A 20,875-nucleotide genomic window follows, 5' to 3' on the forward strand; every position below is an offset into this window, starting at 1 on the left:
CTCTGTTGTTTCCCTCTTTTTCTCTCTCCCCAATCCTTCCCTCTGTTGTTTTCCCTCTCTCTCTCTCTCTCTCCCAATTCTTCCCTCTGTTGTTTTCCCTCTCTCTCTCCCAATTCTTCCCTCTGTTGTTTTCCCTCCTCTCTCTCCCCAATCCTTCCCTCTGTTGTTTTTCCCTCTCTCTCTCCCCAATCCTTCCCTCTGTTGTTTTCCCTCTTTCTCTCTCTCCCCATCCTTCCATCTGTTTTTCCCCTCTCTCCCCATCCTTCCATCTGTTTTTCCCCTCTCTCGTTCCCCATCCTTCCATCTGTTTTTCCCTCTCCCCAATCCTTCCATCTGTGTTTTTCCCTCTCTCTTTCCCCATCCTTCCATCTGTTTTTCCCTCTCCCCAATCCTTCCATCTGTGTTTTTCCCTCTCTCTCCCCATCCTTCCATCTGTTTTTCCCCTCTCTCCCCAATCCTTCCATCTGTTTTTTCCCTCTCTCTCCCCATCCTTCCCTCTGTTGTTTTCCCTCTCTCTCCCCAATCCTTCCCTCTGTTGTTTTCCCTCTTTCTCCCCAATCCTTCCCTCTGTTGGTTTCCCTCTTTCCCTCTCTCCCCAATCCTTCCCTCTGTTGGTTTCCCTCTCTCCCCAATCCTTCCCTCTGTTGGTTTCCCTCTTTCCCTCTCTCCCCAATCCTTCCCTCTGTTGTTTTCCCTCTCTCCCCAATCCTTCCCTCTGTTGGTTTCTCTCTCCCTGCCAAGTTTCCCCGCGAACGGCGCGAAGTCGCGACGCACGCGCCACCAGCCCCCATTTCCGGCCGCTGCTGCTTCTCCTGTTGAGCAGCAGCGGCCGCTACACAAAGAAAAAGAAGATTAAAAAAAAAAAAACTTCAAACCTGGCTGAAACGCGGCACCCCGGCACTGTAGACAGCCATTAGTCATTGGCTGTTGCCCCGCAGCCGCTCCTCCTCTTGCCTCTACGTCACTGCCCCTGGAGGAAGACCCCGGAGGAGCGTAGTAACGTAAGGCAAGAGGAGGAGCGGCTGCGGGGCAACAGCCAATGCCTAATGGCTGTCTACAGTGCTGGGGTGCCGCGTTTCAGCCAGGTTTGAAGTTTTTTTTTTTTTTTTTTTTTAAATCTTTTTCTTTGTGTAGCGGCCGCTGCTGCTCAACAGGAGAAGCAGCAGCGGCCGGAAATGGGGGCTGGCACTGCGTGCGGGACATGGACTCACGGGGCGGGGGGAGCCAAAAAAAAAGGTGCCGGTACGCCGTACCGTTGCGTACCGGCACAAAAAAAGCACTGCTGGTATCCCTGCTAAATCATGGCCATATCTTCTCCAATGCTGACCTTTTACCTCTGCAAATTTAAATAAATCAAATTGTTTTTACATCTTGGATTCTTCACTTTTTGGACCACACTTCTTCTTTCTGCTCTTGATAAATTTATGTGGGGTCCTTTTACTAAGGTGCGCCAAAAAGTGGCCGTCGCTGGTGTAGACACATGTATTGGACATGCGCGGGTCCATTTTTCAGCGCACCTGGAAAAAAGGCCTCTTTTTTTTTTTTTCCAAAAATGGACGTGCGGCAAAATGAAAATTGGCGTGCATCCGTTTTGGGCCTGAGACCTTACTGCCACCCATTGACTTAGCAGTAAGGTCTCGCGCATTAACCGGGTGGTAATCGCCAGTGCAAGTGTGTTGCGCCCCAGAAAATAAAATATATTTTCCGGCGTGCGTAGTGGGCGCACGTAAAAAATAAAATTACCGCCCGGGCCACGCAGTAGCCGGGTGGTAGTTCCAAATTGGCGCACATTGGGCGCACGTAGGCACCTATACGGCTTGGTAAAAGGACTCCTGTAACATCATCAAAAGAGGAATGTGACCTACTTTACACAAGATACCACAGTTCTGATCACAAGCCAGAGCCGATATAAACAAACCAAAAGCAAAAGAGCAGCCCTTATAGATGTAAAAAAGAAGAATATCTTTATTAAGGCTCCAATAAGGGAATTAGGAGAGCCCAGAAGAGAACATCTTTTAGGGACATGTATCCATAGTGTCTGTGCTTGAAAACTGCAATGGTTTATTAATAACAATATGCACAGGTAAATCCCATAGTCGAGATACCATGAACAAAAAACTTGCAACTAATTCAAAATTCTGCATACAATCATCTGGCTGTTATTAATGGGGTATCAAATGGCACATGTTTCAGTCAAAACATTGTGACTGACTGACATTTACTCCTTGATGAAATGCTCAGAGAGATATGTTGTATGTGTAATTTTTGTTGTTTTCTTTGTAGATATGCAATGACAAGAATGCTATTGTTCTTGTCAAAGCAAAAAAGTGCATGGTTCTGATATCTGGTTTTGGGAGATCCTACCTCAGACGACTTTATTCAAAATGCATTTTGCAGTGCTTAAATTTCATATAAATGCCATTTATCTTTGGGAGCCAAGATAAACTTCAATGAGCCACTTAGTGGTCAGTATCCTCTAAGTTAAAAAAAAAAAAATCCAATGCAGTGAGGCACTCTTGCAAAGAAGTATCCTTCTTTACCTGATGGCATCAAGACCCTACCACTTCAACCTTGATATCATTGCAGAGAGGTTGCAAGGAAAATAGCTATATCATAATTCATAATCAATAACAGTCATTTCACATACATGGGTTAACATGGAAGGAGGATGTCAGAGATAGTGTTTCCTTCCTGACTCAGCAGTGAGAGCAGGGAAAGGAGAGGTTCTTGTTGAAGGGACAGAAGGAATTAGAGAACATCACAATGGGAGAGAGGAAATAAGCAGTGATAGGTGCAACTTGTAGCTGGCAGCCAAAGGACAACCCTAAAGCTAAGTACAGACGGTTTTTGTTTGGGTTGGATAGAGATCCACAAACCAAATGCTAAAGATTTAAGGGAAGAGAGAAAAGCTGGGTTGGATAATGTGAAGATTGAGCACTGCATTTAACCGTATTCAAATGTAAATGAATGACAAAATCAGTTGCAGAAAATATTCTGCTTGGTACAAGGGGAAGCTGTTTTTCAGAGGGCAGGAGTCACTGGTTTTTCTCCTATGGGGAGTTTTTTTCAGTGACCTAAGAAACCTGACCTCTGAAAGATTTTGATAGTATATACAGGACCAGTGATAATAAATACTTTCAGAAAACAGCTTGAGCGCATGTAAGAAAATATCATGCAAATGAGTTCTGAATAGAACAGCCAAGCTGGGAAGATTTGAGGTCCTCTTAATAAAAGTAAGAATGAATAAATAAATAACTGTGATTTATAACCAGCTGCAGTTGTTTGAAGCAGAATATTTTGAACACCACGTGGTAATACAACATTAGAATTAACAATATTGATACAATTCAACCATAAAGCTTTCCAGAACCACCTTCATTTTTATGTATGGATTGAACCCAGTTCATTAGCATGAAGTGGGACACTTCCAGTTTCTTCTTTTTGATGGTGCCCAATGGATGCTTTTTCAACATCAGATTGAATCAGTGCAGATTTTCTTCTGGTCTTCTCCATTTTAACTTTTTATTTTATTTCTCATGCAGCAATATAATTGGATATCAGGTGGGACTGGTCAGGTTTTTATTTTTCAAAATAAAATTGTTCTGTGTTGCATTATCTATTTTTTCAAGAATATTAGGGAAATAAGCCAGCAGTGTTTAAAGCGTGTACCAAGTGCAATCATATAATCTGTCCTGTCAATATTCAGCCCAAGTTGACAGTGTTATTTAAAATGCTGATTGCTGCGGGCAGAATTAGCCCCAGATATTCAGTGTTGAGCCATGTCCAACACTGAATATCCAGAACTAATTGCAAAAGTACTGGCCATGGGAGCTTATGTGGGACCTTGCTGATATTCAGCAAAGACCCGCATAAGGATAAGTAAATGTTCTGATTGGTCTCTCCCACCTGAAGAAAAATCAGGCCCTAGCCTGATTCCCCACCTCCCATAGGCCCCCTTCCAGGCTACTTGGAATCTCCCTGGTGGTCTGGGGGGGAGGGGGTTGTATGGGCAGGAGCAATATCCACTTGCTCTTGCCGTTTATGAATCTGGCCACAAAATGGCCGCTGCAACTCCTAGCGGCAGTCTCGAGGTACTTGTAGCAGCTCCATTGAGGCCAGACTCTCAATGGGCAGGAGCAAGTGGACATTTTTCCTGCTCATATAAACCTAGACCACCAGGGAGATTCAAAATTGGTCTTGGTTTTCTTCGCAGGGGAAGTGGGGGTGGGATCCAGAAGTCCTGATGCTGGTATCTGAAAACTTCCCTGGGCACTGGACAATATTCAGACTAGTGTCCAGTTAACGTAAAACCGCTTTTTTGTGATCCTAACTTTAGCTGCTTACTTAACCGGTTAACGGTCTGAATATCGCTGCAAACCGGCTAAGTACTGGCTCCTGTCAGGTTGTGCCCAAGCTCCACCCATGGACTGTCCTGGCACTTATTGGACAGTGCAGGGGTGGTTTGTGGTGATAATTCAGCAGCCACTGAAGATCAGCACTTCATCCACAAGCGATTTAACCAGGCAAGAAGTCTGTCCTGCCTGGTTAAATTGCTTTGAATATCAGCCAGTGTGTTTGTATATATCAGACTTGTGTACTCTTACTCTGAACCTGCACTCATCACAGTTTACATAACATTACATAACTGTAAACAACACATGCGAAGGTCATAAAACTTACTAAACCCTCACTGAACCTCACCCCCTCCAGATATTATCCCCTCCACTGATATCCAGTCAAAGGAATGTTCATCCCTCATTTTCCTTTCCAATCAAAGCTATTAACTGCCTGCAGAGAATGTAGCTTCATCATCTGGAGAATATCTTGTCTTATATTTCCCTATCTGTAAGAATCTCTCTATATAAAACGCACCTCCAACGTTCTAATGAAGCCTCAGAAATTTGTTTCCAACGTTCTAAAGCTGAAGCAATAATATCACAGTGTGTCTGCCCCGCCCTCGCGTCACAACGTGATGACGTTGAGGGTGGAGCTCTAACACTGAACGAATCCGATCACATGCATCTCGGACCTATCACTCTCCCTGCCTACGAAAAACCCACAGAGACCCCCTCCCCCCCCCCCCCCCCCCCCCCCCCCCCCGGTGGGCCAACCTCCCGAACCACCCGCGAACAATAACCGCCTACAAAAAACCACAGTGACCAAGGCAGGGGGAGGAGCAGCCAAACACACACCTACAAACCGTGACCCAGCCAGCAACAAACAGCGACCCAGAAAGGGGGAGGAGCAGCCCGAAGCACAACAAAAAACGCCGACCCAGACAAGAGAAAACAACGACCCAGGCAGGCGGAGGAGTAAGGAAACACACGGAGCGTGTTTCCCTACTCCTCCCCCAGCCTAGGAATCGCTCGAAACTAAAGAGGAGGGAGGCAAATAGCTGCGGCTCCAACTGCAGCGCTGCCGTCAACCCCGTTCAAACAAAGCAAACAAACCTATTAGATGCTGCAGGACCTGTCCCGGGAGACGGTTACCGGGGAGACTGGAGCACCAGTAGCAGCAGCCCGCGGACACCGGGGAGACAGGGGCGGGGCTGTCCTTTGCTCCTCCCTTGGCCCGCCCCATCTGGCAACGTTCTTTCTTTCTGTCTCTGGTCAGCAGCAAAAGCTCAGAGATCTGCCTACATCGCCCCCACCCCACCACCGACAGCAAAAACCCAAAGACGACCGTAAAACCCCCCATAGTCTAAGTACTGTGCCGCAGCAAAACTCCACACATCCAACTCCTGTCCCGCCCCAGTACAACCTCAGTGGAACTAAGCAAAGCAAGTATACGGTAAGCAAGGAAGACAGTTGGTTAATCTCTGTTTCCACTACCCTACAAAGCCGTCATTCCTATATACCCAAACACAAGCTAACCTAGGAGCTACTGCTTCACATTGTCGTTTTTAAAATGTTGTTCCATCTAAAACCAATGTAAAGCTGTTTCAACAGGATAGACAGTGCCTTAAAACGTGCAGGACAAAAGGAGGGGGGACACAGACAGACCCTGCAACTGGGAAACAGGGAGGGGGGGGGGACCCTGCAACTGGGAAAAAGGAAGGAACGGAGGGAGGGAGGGAGGGAGGGGGGACCGACCCTGGAACTGGGAGGGGGGGAAGGGTAGGGGAAGGAAAATAGGAGGGGAGAGAGAAGGGGGGAGGGGAGAGAGGAGGGGGAGGGGGAGGGGTGGGGAAACCTGGCACATACTCTCATTCTCACACACACACTCACACCCATTACCACTCTCTCACTGTCACACACACACTCGCACATTCACTCTCTCTCACACACTCTCTCAAAGATACACTGAGGACAACCTTGCTAGCACCCGTTTCATTTGTTTCGGAAACGGGCCTTTTTTTACTAGTGTGATATATAAAACAATCACTCTGCTAATTTCTCCTATCAAGGCACCAAAATTTGCAATTCTCTTCCTAACTCAATCAAGTTTACAGATGATTACCTAACTTTTAGAAGTCTTCTAAAAACACATTTCTTCAGTCTGGCCTTTCTGAATACAAAGAACTCTATTTGAATTTTACCCACACCCTTTTCTTAATCTCATTTCCCATCTTGTCCTGCCTAATTATGCTCTCACCTAGCCACCTATTTGTTTGTTCTTGAGATAGTCTAAATACATGGTTATTTACTGCACATGTATTAATTTTAATTCTTGAAGTTATTTGTGTTAAATTCTGTACATTATTACGTTTTATTCACTTTATTGTTTGTTTCTAAGCCTTGAACTTGTCTATTTCGGGTTAATGTGGGGTATAAATGCCATGAATGAATGAATGAATAAATAAAGAGATAAATTGTGGGGGTGGTTTAGTAGTGGGTGGTTGGAGAGGAGAGTTATTATTATTATTTATTGCATTTATATCCCACCTATTTGCGGGTTCAGTGTGGCTTACAATACATTGTATTGATGGAAGTACAATTTGTTACAACTCGATTTTGGTTACATTGTGAGGAGTAAAGTGAAAACAAAGTCTACGTATCGCAAGGGGAATAGAATAATGGAACAGAACAATGGAATAGTGGAAGAACAACGGATACTGATAGGATTACAGAACAATAGCTAGAGAACGTTTGGTTATAACATTTTTACCTGTAGATTAAGGTTTGACTGTGTTAGAATTTCGGGGGATAAGAGTATAAATGAGTATGTATTGATGCAGTATTAACAGTATGCGTGGGCTTCATGTGTTTTAATCCTTTCGATAGATTTTTTCGAAGAGATAAGTCTTCAATGATTTGCGGAAGTCGGTCAGCTCGTAAGTCGTCTTCAGGTTGCGTGGTAGTTTATTCCAGAATTGCGTGCTCATATAAGAGAAGGTTGATGCGTGTAGCACTTTGTATTTTATGCCTTTGCAATTTGGGAAGTGGAGGTTAAGGAAAGTTTGGGATGATCTTTTAGCGTTTCTGGGTGGTAAGTCTATTAAGTCAGACATGTAGGCTGGGGCTTCACCGTGAATAATTTTGTGAACTAGTGTGCATACTTTAAAAGTGATTCGTTCCTTGAGTGGGAGCCAGTGTAGCTTCTCTCGTAAGGGTTTCGCACTTTCGTATTTTGGTTTCCCGAAGATGAGTCTGGCAGCTGTGTTCTGGGCTGTTTGAAGTTTCCTCAGTATTTGCTCTTTACAACCTGCGTACAGGAAGTTGCAGTAATCCAGATGGCTGAGTACGAGTGATTGCACTAGGCTGCGGAAGACGGATCTTGGAAAGAATGGTCTTATTCTTTTCAGTTTCCACATGCTGTAGAACATCTTTTTGGTTGTGTTGTTTGCGTGAGTTTCGAGTGTTAGGTGGCGGTCAACAGTAACTCCAAGGATTTTTAGAGTATCTGAAATAGGAAGATTTAGTTTTGGTGTGTGTATAGCAGTGAATTCATTCGTGTTGTATTGGGAGGTGAGTATCAGGCATTGAGTTTTTTCTGCATTCAGTTTCAATCGAAATGCATCTGTCCAGGTGTTCATGATGTGTAAGCTTTGGTTGATTTCGTTGAAGATTTCTTTAATGTCTTGTTTGAAAGGGATATATATTGTTACATCGTCGGCGTATATATATGGGTTGAGGTTATGGCTTGATAAAAGTTTTGCCAAGGGAATCATCTTTAGGTTGAAAATGGTTGGTGATAGGGGTGATCCTTGCGGTACTCCACATTCTGGTGTCCATGCTGCAGATGTAGTTGAATTTGATGTAACCTGGTAGGAGCGCAGGGTTAGGAACCCCTTGAACCAGTTTAGGACATTTGCCTCCGATGCCAAAGTATTCAAGTATATGTAGTAGGATTCCGTGGTCAACCATATCAAAGGTACTTGACATGTCAAATTGTAGGAGGAGTATATTGTTGCCGGTTGCAATCATTTGTTTAAATTTAGTCATTAATGTAATTAGTACTGTTTCGGTGCTGTGATTCGATCGGAATCCTGATTGGGCATCATGCAGTATTGAGAACTTGTCTAGGTAGTTTGTAAGTTGTTTTGTTACCATCCCTTCGGTTATTAGTGGTATGGATGCTTACTGGTCTGTAATTAGTTATTTCACTTGCATTTTTCTTTGCGTCTTTGGGTATTGGGGTAAGTAAAATTTTTCCTTTTTCTTTTGGGGAAAAGTCCGTTTTGTATCATGGAGTTTACATGGTTCGTTAGGTCTGTTATGAATTGTTGAGGGGCTGATTTCATGAGGTTGTTTGGGCATATGTCTAGTTTGCAGTAGGATTTGGCGAATCTTTTGAGTGTTTCAGATATGTGGTCTTCTGATAGTAGTTCGAATTCGGTCCAGGTTCTGTCTGCTGGGTATATTCCGTCTGCTGGGTCTAGACAGTCGAGGAGTGTGGCGTATTCAGTAGGGCTGGTGGGTATTTTAAGTCATAGTTGTATAATTTTCTCTTTGAAGTATTCCGCGAGGTTGTCAACACTTGGTATGTCTTTGCTGCTGTTTGTAATTGGTGTGGTGTCTAGCAATTTGTTCACAAGGTAGAAGAGTTTGTGTGTGTCTTTGTAGTTTGGTCCAATTATCGTTTTGTAGTGTAGTCTTTTAGTTATAGCGGGAGGTCTAGTATGTTGTCTCTTTTTTATTGGAGCTGTTTTTGTTCCTTGGAACCTGGACTTCTGGCCTGTTCTATGGACTGTTGGGGGGGGGGGGGGGGGGTGGGTTAGGGGGGGATTCATTTTCTCGTCATGTAAAACTTAAAAAATGTTTAGAAGTTTAGTGCTTTGTATTCATTCGTCTTTTCCGGGCTTGACCATGTTTTTCCTTGCATTATGGTGGGATGTGTTGTGTTCTTTGATGTACACTACATTTGCTCATGTTTGGGTCTCCTTGTAATTGTTGGAATTGAATAAAAGACTTCTAAAAAAAAAAAAAGTCCCCAATTCCCCCTCCCAGCCCTTCTGCTTCCCACCCCTTCTCTCAGCCCATACCATGAACTCCCCCAGGAAAGAACTCCCCCCCCCCCCCATAGTAGTCTAGGTATCTCGGTCCTACCTTTGCTCCCTGGTGGTCCAGTGGGAGTGTTTGGGGCAGGAGCAAAGCCCCCTCACTCCTGCCCATTGGGGCTTACAGTACCAAATGACTGCTGCAATGAGCAGCTCATAGCAGCCTTTTGGTAATGGCAGCCACAAGGAGCAGAAAGAGGGGGCTTTACTCATGCCCCCAATCCTCCCACTGAACCACCAGGCAGCAAAGGTAGGTCCAGGAGGCTTACCTAGATGGTGGGGGTGCAGGTCTGTTCTGGAGGGGGTCTTCTTCATAGTGCAGGCTGGGAGGAGGGGGTGGGAAGCAGGAGGGCTTTGTCAAGGGGCTAGAGAGGGAATCAGGGACTTTTTCTAAGCTAAGAAAGATAATGCAGGTGCCAGCCTACATTGAGTGCCAGCACCTGCATAGCTAAGCGGCCTAATTTAGGACAACTTTTGAGATGTCCTAAATTAGGCCTCTTAGCTATGCAGGTGCTGGCATTGAATACTGTTGGCATCTGCATAACCCCAGGCTCTTCCCTATCACCACCCCTTGTACCACTCCTGACCTCACTTTTTTTGGCTTTAGTGCCGCTGAATATCGGGGGTAGGCAGTAACAGGCGATTTAAGCGGGCAGGAGCCTCTCCTGTCCTCTTAAATCACTTTGAATATCAGCCAGTATATTTCTAACAGCATTTAAAAGAACTCTGACTGCTGTGGGCTGAATATTCATTGGACAGATTATATGCATGCAGTTGGTACACTCTTTAAGCCCTGCTGATCCACGTCTCTGATATTCTTGTTGCCTTGCAGTTTTATTTAATTGCATGTTTCCGTGTGTATTTTCTGCTTTCTTGATGTCCATTCTTCTTGTCTTTTTCCATGGTATTCTTTCCATTTTGTTTTTCTTCTGTTTCTATTACTTCTTTCCCTATCTCATTCTCTGACATAATTCCATACCTTCCCCTCATTTGTCTCCATTTCCCTCTTCTCTGCCTCTATTCTAACCATCTTTTGACTCGTTTTATCTACTCACATCTGATCTTTCCCCACCCCTTTGCTTCTCATTTCTTTCACTATTTCTCATCCTCCAGTTCTCTCTGTCCCCAACATTTCACCTCCCCAAGGTTCACTGAGTTGTTCCCTCTATCCTTCTCCTGCTATCTGGCTCATTTTCTTTTTCCTGACAGTCACCCCCTCTGACTTAGGTACCTTTATCCATCATCCCTGCACCGACTCCTTCTCCCTCCTCTTGCTCTCATTCCTTTTTAGCCATTTCAATTCACTCACCACTCTCAAGTTCTCCCACTCCCTATGTCTGATTCTTTGACCTCTTGTTTCCCCACCTCCTCTTTGATTCACTTTTATCCACAATCATCCTATTGCATTCTCTCTTGACTCTCTACATTCACGCTCCCTCATCAGACACAAAGCAAACAATTATGTTGTAATATGGACATCATCCCTTATGTATCTTGCATACTGACCCTAATTCCCATAACCCACTGTACCTGTGTGTGCATCTACCTCTTTCTCTCAAACTTTCCATCCCCCACATCATCCCTGTCTCTCACATACAGTTACTATCACTACCTTTGCCCTCTCCTTGACAACACCATCTGTGGCCTTTTCATCTTCCTATTACCACAGACTTTGTCCACACATCCTCCTGCTCTATTTGCTCGACCTTCAGCTGTCTTGCAACCTAGTACATGAGGAAAGGCAGACCCTTAGGAGTAAATAGTGCTAGACATTCAAGGCTTTCATCACGGACTTCAGTAAAGTATATTCAGGGGAGTGTAAAGAGACAGCATTACCTTCCTCATTCCCACAGCATTCAACCCTTATTTATCCTGTATCTAACCCCTTTTGCTTCTCCCATTTACCTGCATTCATGCACATTACTGATGAAAATATATCTCTTTTACGACTACAGGAAGCTATAGAAAGTTTTAAAAGTGCCTTGAACATGCTGCATCCTTTAAAGCCCAACAACTCTTCTTCAACAGAGGCAGCAGAAATATTTTATTTCTTGGGTCTTTGTTATATGGAAGAAGTCAGTTTGTTCAAGGTAAGCATAATATGTGTAACCATTATTGCTCAGTATGTTTACTATATCTGCTAAGCAGTGCATATGAGTGATGTTAAAATTATTTCCACTTTTTTTTCTGGGTGGACGCAGTATGGAAACAATTATCTGTAGTTCTCATGTGAAAAAAGTATAGGAAACTGTCCCATTAGGGACAGTGCAAGTACCTGTATGTAAACTGCCTCAACTCATGCTCGAAAGAGGTGGTATATCAAATTAATAAACTATAATGATGCTTACCTGATGCTTCACCGTCAGATTGAGTTGGAGGTTCTGGAGAACATAATGTACGTTCATTGCTGGTAGTTGCAAATCTACTTCAAATTTATTACCATTTTCTTTGGATGTGATTACAGCCAAACTTAGCAATTGAGTTGAGGGGTTAAAGAACTTCTTTACCTCCCTATATACAGTCTGTCCACACTTCTGGATTCAGTTGTCAGGGTTCCAAATGGTGGAATTTAATTCCCATTGGAAACAAGAAGTATTACTAATTACCTGCATTTCTGGAAAGAACTAAAGACCTATCTTTTCAAGAAATTTTATAGTTAAATTAATTTATATATTTGTTACATTTGTATCCCACATTCTCCCACCTATTTGCAGGCTCAATGTGGCTTACATAGTACCGGAGAGGCTTTGAAGTCTCCGGTGAACAAATACAAGGTAATGTTGTGATAGGATAGAGTTCATGTAGCACTGTCACATTAGGGATTCGTATAACGTTAGAGTTGAGTAATGTGGGAATTGATACCTTTGTCAAAGTTCTTGTAATTGCTTAATTATATAATTTTAATTTCATTGTTTAATTTAAGCCACATTGAACCAAAACTTGTTTTTGGATAATGTGGGATATAAGAATGAATAAGTAAATATGTAAATAAAAAGGTTCACATGTCAGATTCTTCTACCTTGGATCGTTTGTCTCCAGATCTCACTGTCTTAAGACAATGCTTTACCTAAAAAAAAAAATACTTTTACTTGCACTGAGCAGAGATGTTCCAGGAATAGGGGTTGCAACAGTGCACATAGCTTTGTATTTCAAAAACTCATATGTTTTAGTTGGAAAAAATACTCACAGCAAAAGCAGGTATAAATCACTGTGTGCAGGGGTGTGCTGGAGCTGACTCACACTGGCTTGTGAGAACCATTTGTTAGCTTTTTAAGAATTTTGGGAGCCAGTTGTTATAGTAGCTACTTCAACAACCGGCTCCCAAAGGGAAGACAGAACAGGAGCTAGAGAAGAGAGAGGAACACTTGCTGGACCCTTGGGTAGGGGGGTAGGGGGCAAGAGGAGGAAAGAGAGAGGGAGAGATGCTGACATGTGGTGGTGGGGGGGGGGGCATAGGGACTCAAAAGAGTTAAGTTGGGCAGGACAAGAATAGGGACACAGAGATTGGAGATGCTCAACATGGCGGGAAGTCAGGGGTGATGCTGGGTCAGATAGACAGGGATGCAGAGAGAAGATGGATGGTGGACATGAAGAGAAAGGAAGTGACAAATGGACAAGGAGACTCTGGCAAAACAGAAGGAAGAGGAAAGCAGAAACCAGAGACTGGGATGAACACAGTAAGAAAAATAAAATGACCAGACAACAAAGGTAGAAAAAGAATTTTATTTTCTATTTATAATAGAATATGTCAGTTTTTGGAATGTGCTGGGGCCCATAACAAAAACCTCACTCATTGGCCTTAAATCTCCAACTTTGAGAAGGGCCTCCTTTGGCATCTCTGAACTCCTTTACCTTTGCTGGCAGGGATACCGAGCCCCGCCAACCAAATAAATGGACTGCCTCTGTTCTCCACTGCTTGTTTCTGGCTCTGAGCAGCATGCCAGGACTTCTCATACAAGTATGTGTAAGAATTGTGGCATGTTCCTCAGAGCCAGAAACAAGCAGCAGTGAGTGTCAGTAGTCAATTTATTTTGTTGGTGGGGCTCGGCATCCCTGCTAACAAAGGTATGCCTAGTGTGCCCGCACAGGGGAGAGGAGGGAGAATGCATTGCCCCCCTAGTCCTCCCCCCCCCCCCCCGGGCTCCTCCCCCAGATTGCAAGCCTGGCTACACCTGGAGAGCCCATTGTTAAAAATTTCCCAGCACACCACTGGCTGTGTGTATTTTTTTTTTCTTAGGCAATATTCAAAGTGAGATACACATATACTTTCACTTTTAAATTTGCTGCAAAATCTATGGGTAAAAAGACTTCACAGAATTGTGACAACATGGGCAGTAAGAAAATTGCCTTATAAATTAATTACAGTCCAATATTTAAAAGCACCTACCTGGATAACAGCACCAGCTATCTGGATAAACACTGCTAACCAGGATATTTAGAGACACTGTCCGAATACTCCCTTATTTTATAACTTGGGGGCCTACCTTTACATGTTGAGTACATACATAAGTTACACATGCATAAGTTATAGAATACTGGCTCTTATTTGCATGACTATAATAGTATGTGCATAAGTGCTAGTTGGTCATTAAGCAGTGTTCTATAACTTTAGTGCACAACTTGCTTAGGGGTCCTTTTACTAAGTTGCATTAAAATGGGGCCTACACTAGTGTCAGTGTGTGTAAAAGGCTGTCTCCTTTTTTTTTTACATGGCAGTGCGGTAAGTGAACCACTTAGCGCATGGCCATTTCGGGGGGGGGGGGGGGGGGGGAGAGCACTTACCACCACCCATTGAGGTGGCGGTAAGGGCTCCCATGCTAACCCAGTGGTAACCAGGCAGCGATTACCACCAGGTAAGCACTGGCACTACAAAGATAGAAAATATTTTTGTAGAGCTGGAAATGGCGTGCGCTGGGGGTGGGAACTACCGCCGGGCTCCTGTTGAATGTTGGAATATTGAAGTTTTTATGTTTGGCTAATTTATTTGTTATGGTCTTTATGTTTTCTGTCATGGTCAATTCAAAGATAGTCTTATCTAATATTTTGTATTAAAAGGCGTTTCATAGTTTGCTAACTTTTAGAGTCACAATGGAGCAATATGTCTATTTCAAATTAAAATTGGAGATCCTGCATATTTATGAGAAAATCTTTCTAATGCTTTGTGTTCTGTTAGGCCATTGTAGCGTTCACCGATGCTATTAAGATTCTTCCTGATTTCGCTGATGCATATTATCAAAGAGGGATGTGCAGGATGCGTCTCCAACAGGATGTGTGCATTGTTGACTTCAATCAAACACTTGAAATTAATCCCAATTTCTTCCAGGTATAGTTTACACGTATATAGGAGGCACTTCTAATAAACTGGCACCTTTATTTAGGTGAGCTGATACTGAATGCTGGGCGCCAGTTCTATAAATGCATCTGTGTATCAGAATGCTGTTATAGAATACTAGTGTAAGCCAACATGGACATGCCTAAATTTAGGTGCGACCATTTACGCCATGTCAATGGCATGTGTAAATGTGCATGCATACAAGCACCAAATGATGCACATAACTGACAGTATTCTATAATTTACACACAACATTTGAAAACACCCATGGCTTCCTTATATATATGCTTCCCCCCTACAATTACGTGCCCTGCTGAGCAAGGATGTTGTATCTGCAGTTAAACACATTTCATGGAAATTGAACTTTTCTAACCTTATTTTGCCAATATGACAATACATTTTGTTTCCAAAGTTTTGTGTGTATTTATTTTATAAAAATCCTTTTGAAACAAAACATACTGTGAGGTTGGTAAATGAATGGAAAGGGAATGGGATTTGATATATTGCCTTTCTGTGGTTACGATCAAAGTGGTTTAGTATATAGAGTTCACTTTCCTTAAGATGTGATTTACTGCAGAGTTCTCTTCCTTAGCTCTTGGGCACTGCCTTATAGAATAGCACCTAGTGCACATTTGTGTGTAACTACCAATTATTGATTTTATGATGCAAGAGCCAGGTATTTGTGACCTGGATTGGCCACTGTTGGAAATAGGATACTGGGCTTGATGGACCTTTGGTCTGTCCCAGTATGTCAACGTTTATGCTCTTATGCCATGTACGTCTAGGCGCCAGTTTATAGTATTACATCTATAATGCTGGTATTTGAGATTTATCTAAGTTGTATAAGGAATTATGGAGAAATTGTTTTCCTTTTTGTTCATACCAGACCAGTCCAGAATGAATAGGATATGTCCATCCACCAACAGGAGGAGACAGAGAACAAAATAGTCCCAAATGATTTGTCCCATAAGAATGCTCAGTATTCTCTGTCTCCTAGTGGATGGTAGATGGCTTGTGCAGCTCTCTCTTGAATTTTCTCTTTGAGCTCCTGTCGCAGTTTGTTCTTAGTTACAGTTGAGCAGGGGGTCTGCAGGTACAATTGTTCTCATTCCTCCCTGAAGATCTATTCTGAACCTAGATGACACTCGGTGGCGCTGGGTCCCTCATCTCCTGCATCCTGGGCTGTGTTATGGCTGCAGCCTCTTGAGCCACATTTTGGATATAGCCCCATTTGGCTGCAGCTTCCTAGGCTGTCTTTGGCCTACAGCCTCTTTGGCTGTGTTCTGGTTAGGGCCACCCAGGCTGTGTTTCTGCCATCAGCCATCTAGGCTATGTTGGGCTGCCAAACTTCTAAGCTGTGTTCTGCCACTAGCCTTTGACGCTGTGTTATGCCAGCAGTTTTCTGGGCTGGGTCCTGCATCCAGATTTCTGGGCTGAGTTCTGCCTCTAACCTTTTGGAGTTGGGTTTTGCCTCTAGCCTTTTGGGGCTGGGTTCTGCCTCCAGCCTTCTTGGTCGTGTCCTGGCGACCACCTCATAGTCCATAGGACAGTGGCATTTTCTAGCTACGCAGCAAAATTTGTTCTCTGAAGTTGGAACACGTTGCCATATCTGCATTTGAACCTCACTTCCATTTCTGGCTAGTCAGCACAGCTGTCTTGGGGCTCTGATTTATCTCTGAATATGAAGCGTGGTTCTGTCTTGGAAGTACGAGCTGCAGTTCAGTCTATGGATATGAAGCACAGCTCCATCACTGAATATGAAGCGGAGATCCATCGCTGCATATGAACCACAGTTCCATCTCTGGGTATGAAGCACAGCTCTATCCCATCTTTGATTATGAGGCACATCTCCATCTCTGATTACGAAACGCAGCTCTGTCTCTGAATATGCAGCACAGCTCCATCTGTATAAATAGGGCACAGCTCCGCCTCTGCAAGTAGAGCTCAGCTCTATCTCTATATCTTCTCACCTGTTCCATCTTTACATGTTCTGCACTGCTCTGTCTTTGTCTTAGAGCACAGCTCCTCCTCTGAATGTAAATCACAGCTCCATATCTGAATGTAGACTGCAACAACATCTTAAGAGGTGCAGCTCAATGCTGTCTCTACATATGTGTCACATCATAATCAAGCGGAAGAGTTGGAGAAACTTACTGACTTCACGGTAAACCTGGAGGATGTAATGAGGCAGTTCAGCAAACTGAAGAGTAGCAAATCTCCTGGACCGGATGGTATTCATCCTAGTACTGATAGAACTAAAAAATGAGCTTGCGGAGCTACTGTTAGTGATATGCAATTTATCCTTAAAATCGAGCGTGGTACTGGAAGATTGGAGGGTGGCCAATGTAACGCCAGTTTTCAAAAAAGGTTCCAGGGGAGATCCAGGAAATTATAGACCACTGAGTCTGACGTCGGTGCCGGGGGAAATGGTAGAGGCTATTATTAAAAACAAAATTACAGAGCACATCCAAGGACATGGATTACTGAGACCAAGTCAGCACGGCTTTTCTGTGGGGTAATCTTGCCTCACCAATTTACTTCAATTCTTTGAAGGAGTAAACAAACATGTGGACAAAGGGGAGCCAGTTGATATTGTGTATCTGGATCTTCAAAAGGCGTTTGACAAGGTATCTCATGAAAGGCTACAGAGGAAATTGGAGGGTCATGAGATAGGAGGAAATGCCCTACTGTGGATTAAAAACTGGCTGAAGGATAGGAAACAGAGAGTGGGATTAAATGGGCAGTATTCAAAATGGAGAAGGGTAGCTAGTGGGGTTCCTTGTGGGTCTGTGCTAGGATTGCTGCTTTTTAATATATTTATAAATGATTTAGAGATGGGAGTAACTAGCAAGGTAATTAAATTTGCTGATGACACAAAGTTATTCAAAGTCATTAACTCGCGACAGGATTGTGAAAAATTACAGAAGGGCCTTACGAGACTGGGAGACTGGGCGACTAAATGGCAGATGAGGTTTAATGTGAGCAAGTGCAAGGTGATGCATGTGGGAAAAAAGAACCCAAATTATAGCTACATCATGCAAGGTTCCACGTTAGGAGTTACAGACCAAGGAAGGGATCTGGGTGTCGTCGTCGATAATACACGGAAACCTTCTGCTCAGTGTGCTGCTGCGGCTAGGAAAGCGAATAGAATGTTGGGTATTATTAGGAAAGGTATGGAAAACAGGTGTGAGGATGTTATAATGCCGTTGTATTGCTCCATGGTGCGACCGCACCTTGAGTATTGTGTTCACTTCTGGTCGCCGCATCTCAAGAAAGATATAATAGAATTGGAAAAAGTGCAGCGAAGGGCGACTAAAATGATAGCGGGGTTGGGAAGACGTCCCTATGAAGAAAGACTAAGGGAGGCTAGGGCTTTTCAGTTTGGAGAAGAGACGGCTGAGGGGAGACATGATAGAGACATATAAAATAATGAGTGGAGTGGAACTGGTGGATGTGAAGCGTCTGTTCACACTTCCCAAAAATACTAGGACTAGGGGGCATGCAATGAAACTAGAGTGTAGTAAATTTAAAACAAATCAGAGAAAATGTTTCTTCACCCAACACATAATAAAACTCTGGAATTCGTTGCCGGAGAACGTGGTGAAGGCGGTTAGTTTGGCACAGTTTAAAAAGGGGTTCAATAGTTTCCTAAAAGACAAGTCCATAAACCACTACTAAATGGACTGGGAAAAATCTACAATTCCAGGAATAACATGTATAGAATGTTAGTACATTTGGGAAGCTTGCCAGGTGCTCTTGGCCTGGATTGGCCGCTGTCGTGGACAGGATGCTGGGCTCGATGGACCCTTGGTCTTTTCCCAGTGTGGCATTACTTATGTACTTATAATCTCTGCAGCTACAGCACAGAACCTGTTCTGGATGAAGAGCAGAGCTCCTGCTGTAGATGTGCAGCGGAACTTGTACTCTGGTTGTAGAGTGCAACGCCTGCTTTGGGTCTAGAGCACAGTTCCTGTTCTACATGTAGACCGCAGCACCTGCTCTGGAAGTAGATCAAGGTGCCTCCTCTTGATGTGGAGCACGGTGCCTGCTCTTGATGTGGAGCACCGTGCCTGCTCTTGATGTGGACCACAGCACCTGCTCCCAATGTGGAGTGCACTGTCTGCTCTGGGTGTAATGCACAGCACCCGCTCTGGATGTAGGACACAGCATCTACTTGCATGTAGACTTGCGGCTACAGTTCTTAAAGTCAACCCTGACTGTTTCTCAGCATTCAGCACTTGCCTCCATTTCTCAATGTGGACCCTGGTTTCTTCTATGCCGAGAAGAGTGCAATTCTCCATTTCAAAGGAATGTTCTGAGAATAGCTCTGGGGCCATTGGTTAACCTTGGCATGTCAGGTAGTGGTCAACCATATTCCACCAGTTCCCCTGGTGTACTGGCTCAGGTTATAGCAGTGGACTGAATGTACCTGATACCTTCTGCATCAATACACCTCCACTTCTATGATTACTTCTACATTTTCTTCTAGAGGTTACACTGCCTAGGCCCTAGGGCATCTGACCCTATAGCACTGACTACAGCCTTTTTCTAATTAGCTGCAACTTTGGCTGTCATCTTTTCATTTCCAATAGAAGCGACCTCTTATCTTCTCTTATAGTTTAGGCTCATTGCCTGGCCGTCCTTTCAGTTTTCTCTCAGCCCTTCTTTCTCTGTGGCTATGTAACTTCTTGTGCTCTCTTTATTTTTTTGCTGGTTGTTACCAGTACCATGAATCTTTTTGATCTGGTAGCCTGTATTGCAGCTTCACAATTCTGTCTTGGAGATTGTTTTTCCAGAGGCCTGTGGTCCTGAGTCTCTGTGGTGCATTGTCTTCTACAAATCCTTTTTAGCAGCAGTACCTTTGCCCGTCAAGTGGCACGGTTTTGTGTTTTCTTTTTCTGGATCTTGTTCTTTCTTGCTGATGCTACTTTCCTTCAGGTTCCATGGTTGCCTCCGATGGTCTGTTCATGAGACTTTCGACTTGGCCCTTGGTTTAATTTTCCTTATAGTTAGGACATTGATCCTGAATTGTTGTTAAGAAGTCTAGTCCCTCCCGAATTGGAGCACTGGACTGGAAGGAAAAATTATGTCTTACCTGATCATTTTCTTTCCTTTAGTCCTACCAGACTAGTCCAGAAACCCTCCCTAATTGTATTTGTTGCCATATATTGTTTCTTCCAGGCTTCACTACTTCAGCTTTGATTCTCAAGCAGCTCCTGAGGCAGTGAAATATCTGTCTCTCAGTTGAGTATGGCCTTGTATCTCCTATAAATGGTTGTTGGCTATACTACTTCCTTTGGCTCTACAAGGTGGTATTACAGTATGATTCTGGCTACCCTGCTGGCTATGCAATGTATGATTTTCAGTACCACTGCTTAGCTATTCATAATACTGAGCATTCTATGGATGTATTGCTCCCTTATGGGACTATTTTGTTCTCTCTCTCCTTCCGCTGGTGGCTGGACACAACCTCTTCATTCTGGACTAGTTTGGTAAAGGAAATTATCAGGTAAGACATAATTCCTTATTGTCTGCTCCAGTCCATTCCTGACAAGTGGGTAATATGCACTCCTACAAGCAGAGGGAGACTGAGAACTAACCTGTATAAGGGGCTGTGCAACCTTGACCTGCTCAGTATTTCTCCAGCAGAGGTAGGTGAGTCTGTGTAGCCCTGCTCTTCTTTGGTTTGGTGTGCCATTTTTGGCCCCATTTAATAAGAAAAGTTAGATTAGTAATTAAGGGGTGCCAGAAACAGAATACACAGGCAGTGGTAAAAAAACAAATACCAAAAAAATTCTCTATCTGGCCTCGGGCTTGGGCCCCTGCGCTTTTGGGAGTGTATACTGCGGTCTCTGGGTTCCTCCTCCTTTTATCCCCTCCTGCTCTCCTTTGGTGAGTGGTGTGCCTTGGCCTTCTCCCCCGCTTATCTGGGAGAAGTTCCTTGAGGCGGGCCCATAGTTGGAACAGAGCACCACCGATATTTAAAAAAAAAAGTTGACACTCTGGGCCAATTGCAGCACGCTATCAGGCGGGGGAGCGTCTTATGTGCTGGGAAGCTTGTGGCTAGACACTGCTCTGGTACAGTGTGGCATGGCCTCCCAGGC

The 20,875-nt window shown here is 43.9% G+C and overlaps 1 protein-coding gene across 1 annotated transcript in view; it reads left to right on the plus strand.

Moving 5' to 3' along the window:
• The window catches only part of TTC6 (tetratricopeptide repeat domain 6), a 258,723-nt gene that overhangs the window by 190,172 nt on the left and 47,676 nt on the right, over positions 1 to 20,875 (plus strand). Inside the window, exons 26-27 of the mRNA XM_030213691.1 lie at positions 11,395 to 11,529; positions 14,613 to 14,762. Of these exons, the coding sequence (XP_030069551.1) occupies positions 11,395 to 11,529; positions 14,613 to 14,762 (285 nt within the window). The remainder of the gene's footprint in view (positions 1 to 11,394; positions 11,530 to 14,612; positions 14,763 to 20,875) is intronic.

Source organism: Microcaecilia unicolor, chromosome 9 (assembly GCF_901765095.1).
Source record: "Microcaecilia unicolor chromosome 9, aMicUni1.1, whole genome shotgun sequence".
NCBI classification, from domain to species: Eukaryota; Metazoa; Chordata; class Amphibia; order Gymnophiona; family Siphonopidae; genus Microcaecilia; species Microcaecilia unicolor.